Here is a 10,320-nt window from a genome sequence, read left to right on the forward strand (position 1 = left end):
ATTTTTATCTTTGAACACCGACATAAGATATATACCACTAATAATTCTTCTTCTCAAAGTCAATGGTTGTGGGAGTCCGAATCGAGTTTGGATTAATTGAGCATGATGGCTGTTTAGCGGGCTATGGAACCAATAATAAAGTTTCATGTCAGTAATAAATCCATAAATTTTATTACCCTATCATTGATTCCACAGCCCGCTGAACAGCCATCATGTTCAGCTAATCTTCGCTCAATCAAATTTATGTTTATGATGGAACAAACCAGCTAACATGCATACCAATTAAACCACCACTCAGTTGGCAAAATGATGTAAGGTTGAAAACTTAAATACGCTATCCACTCAATGGGTCCAACCCAGTGTAATCCATTTCATCAGATGACCCAACTAATGGTAAAGTGAACCCATCTTCTACCCGTTACTCAAATGAGTGGTTTTGGTTGGACTATAAGTGGGTGGATCAGACTAGGATATAGTCTATAGCCAACTCACAAAAAGAGATCTTATTTAACCAATTTTATGAAACTTGAACCAATCTGAAAGTCTGAATGGTACCGTAGAATCATTAGGAACAAGGAGTAAAAAAATCTTATTTTGATGCAAAGCGCAGCATAAATAGAACACTCAAACTGTTGAACCTACGGGTGCAAGTTGGGCACCCGATCTGAAAAATTTAAACAGCATCGGGCCCGGCTTTCGGGCTGGGATAATTGAAATTTTATCAAAATTTTCAAACCCAAGCCCACCCTAGTTGAATATGGCATTCAATCAATTCATGTAACAGATATCATGGTTTTCAAAATTGGATCAGGCTGGATGGTCAGACTGGAAAAATCAGGAACCAGTCTGTTATACCCTAAAACCATTATTTTGCCAAAAACTATTGATTTGGTCAATAAACCGTTGACCCAGGTAGTTAAATCATTTGAACTGTCCAACGGTTTAACCATTTTTTATTTTATTTTATTTATTTTATTTTTATCAGAACGGTGGGAACCTTAAACCCAGATACTGAACCCCTGACCGATTCATTGTCCGGTTCGATTTTAAAAACCTTAACAGATATCCAACAAAGAAAGTTTGTGCTAAAACTACACTAGTGATATATCCAACAAAACCTTCTAACCTTCAAATGAAATACAAAGATCTGGTGTCTTATGAGTTGGGTTCTTGTGGGCAGGAGATCCGAGCTGGTAACTGAGTGTTGCATTGCAGCAAATGTGCTCTCATCCAATTCCAACCTGGTCTAGGAACACGCTGCTGGGAATTTTACCAATCATCCCAGTAAATTGTTAATGAGTAAGTTTTTTTTCTTTATTTTTTGGTATTTAGGGTTCAATTGATTCGTAATTGCAATTGGAATTGGAATCGGAATCGAAATTCTCTGAAATTAGAATCGGAATAGTATATTCTCATAGTCTCTTTGGTTCAAATAGAAATGAATGAAAATAAAAATTTAAATCAACAGGAAGAGGATTTCATTCGCAAGAGGGGAGGAAATGACGATTCCCTCAAATGAGGAATGAGATTCGGATTCCATCCAATTAATACACATCACATTAATAACCCCCTTTTCAAAGACTCAATGACTTGTATATATATATTAACAATTGAGTCACTCCTCAGTTGTTGATTAATGACCAAGTCATTGAGTCTTATGTGCGACTTATCACCATAGGAACTGCAGGATCTATATCGTGTGGTCAGTGAGACTTATGTGCACCCTGCTCATCACTCACCAAAACCAAAAGTTTTAAGGATTGTTTTTGGAGTCAATAAAATCGGTCAGAACTGGCTTAACAGAAAAGCAGTCCGAACTGTGGGTTCCACCATGGACATTACCTAACCCAAATGAATAACTAGTGAAAACAAATAATATTGCACAACTCAAATCCATGAGATTTGTCGTCTGACTCCTTTTCACACATCTTACGTTGGACCCATGCTATACAATGTTTGGTCCTGTGGCACCAATCCGAGATCATCAGTCTCCGGTCTCGAACGGACTTTAGTTTGAAGGAGGAACAGACTTCTTGCTAACGGTATTGGTTTGAACTGTGCAAGTGTGGATCGAGTGATCCCCCCCCCCAGTTTGGGTAGGTGAGATGTGAATGCAAGTAAGGTCATGTCTCAAAATATTGCTGACTTCATCACCCCTCTTGACATTCACTTTGAAAATTAAATTATTTATCCCAGTTTTACTTTTCTGGCAGCCACCATGTTAGAATATATCGACAATAAAGTCTAATATGAACGTAGGATGATTACCATGTACAGATTTTATTTCCTACGCGACTTGACTCAGAGAGAAGTGACCGGGTTTAGTACGGATTTGTCTTCACCCTAACATGATTTTTTAATGATTTCGCCCGAATTCAGTTTAGAAAAGTACGTTGCAGTTTAATTGTAAACTTACAAAAATGCTCTGGGCTGAACTGTACATTGGGCCTACGAGTTCTGATCTCCCAAATTCGATTTGACCTTCTCCCTTATACTTTGACCTAGCACAAAAACCTCATTCCAAGTTTCAAACATAATGCAAACTCGGTCCGACATGAAATTACAGTTACGACTTTATTATGAATGTCATCTTTAGATTGAATGGATGGATTTAGCTGATAGGGAAGTTTAAGTTCAACCTCCATGTACGCCTTTATTGCTCAGTTGATGTTGATGAAATGAACAATGAGACCCATTTAATAAAGTGAATTACCTTTTGGGTGATTCAGTAAATATTGGTCCTAATAAAGTTCTTTCATGGAAAGAAATAATTCGATTAGAAAAAAAAAAAAGAAAAAATACAAATTTACATGTAATAGAACCCAATTATACCTTTTTAATGTCACAACTTTGGTATCTTTAATAGAACCCGCGCTAATCTAAGTGGGTTTCCAACTCTACAGGTACCAAGGGAAAAGACTCCCCTGTTCTTAGGTAACTTACCACATTCCACAAGTTTTGGAAACAAATTAGTTGGAATGCTCTAAACTATGGTTATATTAAAAATGTCTCCCGTAATAGTGATGGAAAATGTTCAATGGCCTGTATAGTCCAGGACTATCTTGATAATTAAGGTTTTAGCGGTCAAAGCATATAAACTTGGCACTTATTCCATCAACCAAGCTAAAGCTTGGGCTGTATGAGAAGCCCATGCCCAAGCTACAAATTACTACAGGGAGTTTCTTATCATCATAGAGGGAGATCGTCTCTTGTCATCTCTTACCTCAAAAAGAAAGATGGATATTCCTTGTAAGTAGAAAGATACTATCTCAAGTTACTTGCGGAGGAGAGATCTTTTTGATGGAGATCTTCATTATCAACATATTTTAGAATCAGGTGGCTAACTAGCTGGCTTGGGAGGCTCTTTCTTTTTCTTCTTCTTCTCTAGATTTCAGCATTTCATCTCTTCCCTCTTTTCTTCTTCTTATTTGTTTTGCTAATTTTTGGGGACGTATGTAGTACAAATTACTCTTCTTTGCAGTAATTTACATTTTACAACTAGCCGTTTCATCGTTTGCCAAGCTAGTGGCAATTGATTTTGCCGTGATAGGGTTAAAGGCACCACACTAGAGAAATAACCTCTCCTATTTTGCTTAGAAAAGATTTTTAACCAAACTGGTTAACAAAAGTGGAACTTAAGTTTAGGGGCAAAATAGACTTTTTGTCCATTTTGCGGCATCCTGTTAGGAAATCTCGAATTTCTGAAAGTTTAAAAATAACTTAAGTAGGGTTTTAAACTTGAGGGATACTTTTAAGTAACTATCAGATAGTTTAGAGATAGTTTAAGTAATTATCTCTAATGAACAATGCCGAAAAAGGTTTGATAATATAAGAACTTTGTCTAATCAAAACCTGCACTAATTTAATGGATTAATTATAACTTTTATAATACATAATATATCAAGTTTGTTTAGGTATCTTGCCTTTCTAGTATTAGTGGTGATCATTTCAGCCCAACCCAAAAATTTCAGGCTTGGGCCTGGGTTTTGTGTTCAGACCCGGCTCGGGCTGGGGCCCACATCAAGCCCACAAATTTTAGGGCCGGGTTTGGGTTTAATATTTCAAGCCCAGCCCAACCTGCATATATTTGAACTTACACATTTTGTATATAATGTATACATATTTTTACAAGTTATTTTATATTATATTATTATTTTATATATAAATATTATAATATGACATGTATAATTTATATTATATGTCATATTTTATATTATATAATGTATAAAATAAGTTTATATGCATGCTATGTCATTTAACATAAAATATTATAAATATAATATTTTATATATATAAAAGACATTGGCCCAGAATCAGGCCCAGCTCAGCTTGGGCCTGTATTAGACCTGGGCTAGATCTTAAGCTTCAGGCCCAGAACCCCGTATTGGGCTGGGCCCGGGCCTAAGCTATTGATGATAAGTGCAAAGCCCAGCCCGGCCCATGATCACCCCTACCCAGTATTATTATAGTTGGAGTATGGAAGTTTTTATAGAGATCAATTAGGGGAGATTTAAGTATTGTTACAAAACGCAAGGTGGAAAAGGTAATTTCTCCCTAAGATGCAAGTAATTTGTTAAATTCATGGGATGTGCGACTATATAAAGTAAGCTTTACATGGCTGAGATTTATCGTAGCATTTGCCATTATATACACGTTGTCTTTTTAACAATATTAAATACTTTCATTGGGTCAGTAGTCACTACTTAACGTGGCAGTTTCGTGTTAAGATTTTTATATTTCAAATTAGCTAGTAAAGATCTATCTTGTTCAATTTAATTCTGAGCTTTTATATTTGTTTTAATTCTGCGTTTTAATAGATTATTTTTTCATTACAATTTCCATTTTATAGAAATTTCTCAATAAATATTTTGATATATTAACTTTTTGCAACACTCAACTTAGCAGAAAGGGGGGGGGTCATTATTGGAATATGAAAAATTGAAAATTCACCACTATCCCAAAGTGATTATAATCATTTAATCAAAGAAAAATGTTAAATTAAATTAAATTAAAGAAAGTAGTAGTGAAGGAAATTAAAATGAGAGGCCACCCCAATCCAGCACATATCACTATATTAGACCAGTCCTGACAACATATATATTTATTGATTTATATTTTCAAGTGCACTTTGTTTGACTTGATGAACAGATTAAGGTTGTTTAAAGCTGATCATGAGCCTATTTAAGCCCCTTCAAATTGCCGAGAACATCTCAATTCTCAAGCTTGAGTACTCACTCATCAGTCAGTCATCATCTCTCTCACCACATGAGCAGCAACGACATGGAGCTGCTCTTCCTCTCTTTGCTTCTCCTGGTTGTTCTCTTCCTTTCTCTTTCTCTTCGTTTCCTGGTCTACAACCACACCTCCCATGCACCCGGCAAAAAGCTCCCGCCGGGCCGGATGGGCCTGCCGCTCGTCGGCGAAAGTATCGAATTCTTTTCTCTGGGGCGGAAAGGTATCCCTGAGAAATTCTTCTTCGACCGGATGGCCAAGTTCTCCAAGGAAATCTTCAAGACTTCGTTGCTTGGCGAGAACACCGCAGTAGTCTGCGGCCCCAACGGGAACAAGTTCTTGTTCTCCAACGAGAACAAGCTTGTCACCGCCTGGTGGCCACGCTCCGTCGACAAGATATTCCCGTCTTCCACCCAGACCTCCTCCAAAGAGGAAGCCAAAAAGATGCGAAAATTGCTTCCCCAGTTCCTCAAACCCGAAGCACTGCATAGGTACATCGGGATCATGGACACAATCGCACAGAGACACTTCAAGGCCGGCTGGGATGACCGGGACGAGGTGGCTGTGTTCCCGCTGGCCAAGCGCTTCACCTTCTGGTTGGCTTGCCGACTTTTCTTGAGCATCGAAGATCCCGATCACGTCGCTAAGTTCGCCGACCCGTTCAACGCCTTGGCGTCTGGTATCATTTCCATACCCATCAATCTTCCCGGGACACCATTCAACAAAGGAATCAAAGCTTCCAACGAGATCAGGAAGGAGCTTCTGGCTATCATCAAGCAACGAAAGATCGATCTGGCCGAGAACAGGGCCTCGCCCACGCAAGATATACTGTCTCACATGCTCCTCTACACCGACGAGGACGGTCACTTCATGAACGAAAGAGACATCGCCGATAAGATCTTGGGTTTACTCATCGGCGGCCACGACACGGCCAGCGCTGCCATTACTTTCGTCATGAAGTATCTCGCAGAGCTTCCTGAAATCTACAATGAAGTCTACAAAGGTAAGATCTATTCAGAATTCACTGAACTCAGACTCCAGTTCTCCACCCGTAAAAATTTATTTCTTTTAATGAACCTTCAATCGTACGTCCGCTTCTTTCTGCTACGACTTAAAATGGTAAAAGCTCTGATGACGGATTCGGCGATCTCTTCAGTCAATTAATTATTTAGGCCTCGTTTGTTAACGGGTTTTAAATTTGGGTAAATTGCTGCAACCTCCTTTCAAGTTTTTTACTGTTGCTAGAAACTTTCAACAAGAGGCATACAAATGTCCCAAATACCCATACAGTTACTATTGAGATTGAATTTTACAGAAAAAATCAATAGAAACTTTATAAATAATAAAAGAATAAGAGAATTTAAAGTTATATAGTTTTACCTTTGAACTGTTGATATAAAGGGTAAAGTTGGAAAAGAAATTGAAAGGTTTGAGGTACTGATTAATATGAAGAGAAAATTTAGAAAATAAACATTTTGGTCTGCATGGGTGTTTTGGACATTTTCTATCTCTTGTTAGAGCATTCTAATAGAGAGGGGGTCTACTTGCAATTGTATTAAAAAGTTCAAGGGAGATGATTGCAATTATCAAACTTCAGGGAGGTTGAAGTAATTTACCCTTTAAATTTTCATTTGCGATCTGATCTCATATAAAATTTGCATTTTTTTTTTGTTTCATTTATATCCATTGATAGTGCAAAACTTTGTATTTTACTAAACCCGTATTTGCACTGTATATATTTGTATTTGTACTTTTTCTAAACTGAGCCTTAGATGTATTTATATTGTGCGTATTTTGTATTTGTACTCTTTCCAAATCGGAAGGAGTACAAATACAAATATGTAGATGTTATATTTTGTATGTATTTACACTGTATGTATCCGAATTTGTACTCCTTCCAAACTGAGCCTAAAAACTGATTTAACTACCTTAATTTCTTTGCATATAAAGTTGAAATTCTATCAATTTGCTTCCTATTTCCAAAAGAAATAACCTTCCTCTTCTTATCTCTTCCATATGACCATATCATTTTACATTCTATATTTCCTTTTGTTTTGGTAAATAGCCTTTTATTTTATCTATTAAAAGAAAATAGATCAATTAAGGTCAAATACTATGATTTATACTCTGTTAGTTTACACTCTTATCATTTATACCAATGCATGAAATTCGCTATGCAACCAAATAGAGCCTTAGGCTCAGTTTGGAAGGAGTACAAATATAAAATGTAGAGTGCAAAGTGTTGCATTTTATATTATTTTTAATGTATTTGTATTGCATATATTTGTATTTACATACTTTCCAAACTGAGCCTTAGGATATTTGAATTGTTAGTTAATACTTTCTCACCTTTTGATTGCAGAAAATTAAAGAGCTTGCCTTAATTAGTTAAGTACACAAACAAATTGGGCTTCAGGAAATGTTCAAGTTTTTTTTTTTTTTCCTAAGGCTATGACTGATTTGATGGAAATAAGAGAAAAATAGAAAGTTAAAAGAAAATCCTTTAACAAACTTCAAAATTTCCTTATTTAGTTCCAGTGCAAATTTATTTGCACTAGTACAAATAAATGCATGGGAGTGCAAATGTAAAAGATGCAAATTCTTATTTAATTTTGTTTTGAATTTTACTTTATTCTATTTTGTGTCTTAATTTACTTCATTTGTACTGCCATTAAACAAAGTAGGCTAAAATTTGAAACAAAAATAGGTCAGAATTTATACTCAAATCATTTACACTGCCATAATTTTGCATCCATTGCAACCAAACACAGCCTTAAGAGCTTTTTCTCAAATTGTTGTTTCTCCTTTATTTATTTATTTATTTATTTATTGAAAATAGACAAGCCTTTACTGAACTGGGAATTGAATACAAGAATTCCAGGGAATTGAATTTGATTGATAGATTCTGTCATTAAATCAATGGATTAGTTAAAGGAATCGCAAGGAGGCAGACCCTTTACGCAGCATTTCCCATCCCCATGAAAGTTAAATGGAATGATTAATGATTTGAAAAATGAGTTCATGAGTTGTAAAGTCTAAATCAGTTTGTTCTTTAATTTGGGTCGCAGAGCAAATGGAGATCTCAAAGTCTAAAGTCCCCGGCGAGAGGTTGAATTGGGATGACTTGCAGAAGATGAGGTACTCATGGAATGTGGCAAGTGAAGTGATGAGACTTGCACCACCCCTTCAGGGAGCTTTCAGAGAGGCCCTTATGGATTTCACCTTTCAAGGTTTCTCCGTTCCAAAGGGATGGAAGGTAAATAAACTAATAAGCTTGCATTCTGATTTATTATTTCTGAATGAATTACTCTAGGGCTGTCAATGGTTGGGTCTGGTTTGGAACAGGGTGCACCAGTTTCGAACCTCGTTCCATAATATTAGGCCCAGAAATGGAACCAGTTATTAATCGGGATAATTGGGTCGATTATACTGTATTGATAAAACATGTAATTTTAACCAAAATTATCTTATATACTGTCTATAAAATTTATGACTTAAATATAAAAGGAGCATTCTTTTTTCAGATTTTGAGACGGTGGAAAGTTGTTTCCCATTGATCAAGAATCTCATGTTCTTTTTTCAGATTTATGTGGGGACTAGGAAAAGTTTATTTTTTTGGATATCACCCATCTCCTAGGTGGGTAAATAACTTTCTCACCTAGGGGGAAAGTTGTCAACACCTGAATGGGAAAAAAATGCCTTTTTTAATAATAGATTTTTATGATTAAAATGGTCATTACCTTATTTACATGAGAAATAAAAGAACATGGATAAATACACTTACCCGGATAAGTGTTTCTTAAGAAAAACTTACCTAGGTAATTGCATTTACCGGATAAATAAATTACCGAAAAGCGAACAGGACCAAAGTATAATCAAAATTATTTACTGTCTGGATAGTTGTAGTAGAGAGATGAGATCAAGTCCCATTGCCACCATGGTTGGGGGATTATAGGTATGGCAGATGGGCTACCCCTGTTGTGTAGACCCATGACACAAAAAATGAAAATAGAAAAAAAAAAAAGGGGTTTTAATTGATTGAAAACGACTGAACTAATCTTGATCCAATTATTAATCGGGACAAGATCATGAAACCAAAACCGGTATAATTGATTAAATCAGCTCTCTTAGCTAGTAGTGATGATCGTATTGAATTTGGTTGCAGTTATACTGGGCTGCCAATTCCACACACAGGAATCCAGAGTACTTCCCGGAGCCTGAGAAGTTTGACCCATCGAGGTTCGATGGAAGTGGACCAGCTCCTTATACATATGTTCCATTCGGAGGAGGACCCAGAATGTGCCCAGGGAAAGAGTATGCTCGATTAGAAATACTTGTGTTCATGCACAATGTGGTGAAGAGGTTCAAGTGGGATAAAATTCTGCCTAACGAGAAGATCATCGTCGACCCAATGCCAATGCCTGCCCAAGGACTTCCCATCCGCCTTCACGCTCACAAAGCTTAAGTTGGTGAAGAGGATGCTGATCGAGCTTTGTATTTCTTTGTTTTCTTTCTGAAATGTTTGTACTTGTTGCCTATCCTTAATAGGGCAAAGTCTGTATTGTCTAGTTTTTGTTTTCTTTTCTTGTGGGGAATACTGATGAGTGTACAATAAATAAAATGAAATAAAAGACCCCATACAACGTCATAATTTTGTGTACATGATGGTTTCTATAAGACCATTTATAACATGTTTGTCTTTGAGAGTGCAAACAGTCTAACTCCCTGTTTGTATTTTAATCAAACAGTCAAAGAGAAAACATCCCAAGCTGGTGTCTCCGCTTACAACTTATTAAATTCTTTGGTGCATTGGGTAAGGGGGACTTTGCCTGCAAACACTCTCAAAGAAAGTTAATCTTCAGACACTCTCAAAGTCAAAGAGCAAATAGTAATCTTCAGACACTCTCAAAGCAAGTGAATCCAGCTTTAAATTTGGAACATGTGTGGGAGATATTTCCAATGTTTGGCTAGATGATGTGTGAACAAAGTTTTTAATTGTAGGAGATATGACCCTTGCTCACTTAATACGCAATGGGATTTGCTACAAGCAAAAACTCTGCACACCTTGTAAAAGTATACATGTGCGTC

The 10,320-nt window shown here is 36.6% G+C and overlaps 1 protein-coding gene across 1 annotated transcript; it reads left to right on the forward strand.

Annotated features, from left to right (window-relative positions):
* The first annotated feature begins 5,123 nt into the window (after positions 1-5,123).
* Positions 5,124-9,892, forward strand: LOC148853079 (beta-amyrin 28-monooxygenase-like). Its single transcript, XM_088943571.1, has 3 exons — positions 5,124-6,235; positions 8,301-8,488; positions 9,398-9,892. The coding sequence occupies exons 1-3, from the start codon at positions 5,266-5,268 to the stop codon at positions 9,695-9,697; spliced, it is 1,458 nt and encodes a 485-aa protein (XP_088799697.1). The 5' UTR covers positions 5,124-5,265; the 3' UTR covers positions 9,698-9,892.
* The last annotated feature ends 428 nt before the right edge of the window (positions 9,893-10,320 follow it).

This window comes from Nelumbo lutea, chromosome 5 (genome assembly GCF_056320005.1).
Source record: "Nelumbo lutea isolate HS-2025 chromosome 5, American lotus-T2T, whole genome shotgun sequence".
Classification (NCBI taxonomy): Eukaryota; Viridiplantae; Streptophyta; class Magnoliopsida; order Proteales; family Nelumbonaceae; genus Nelumbo; species Nelumbo lutea.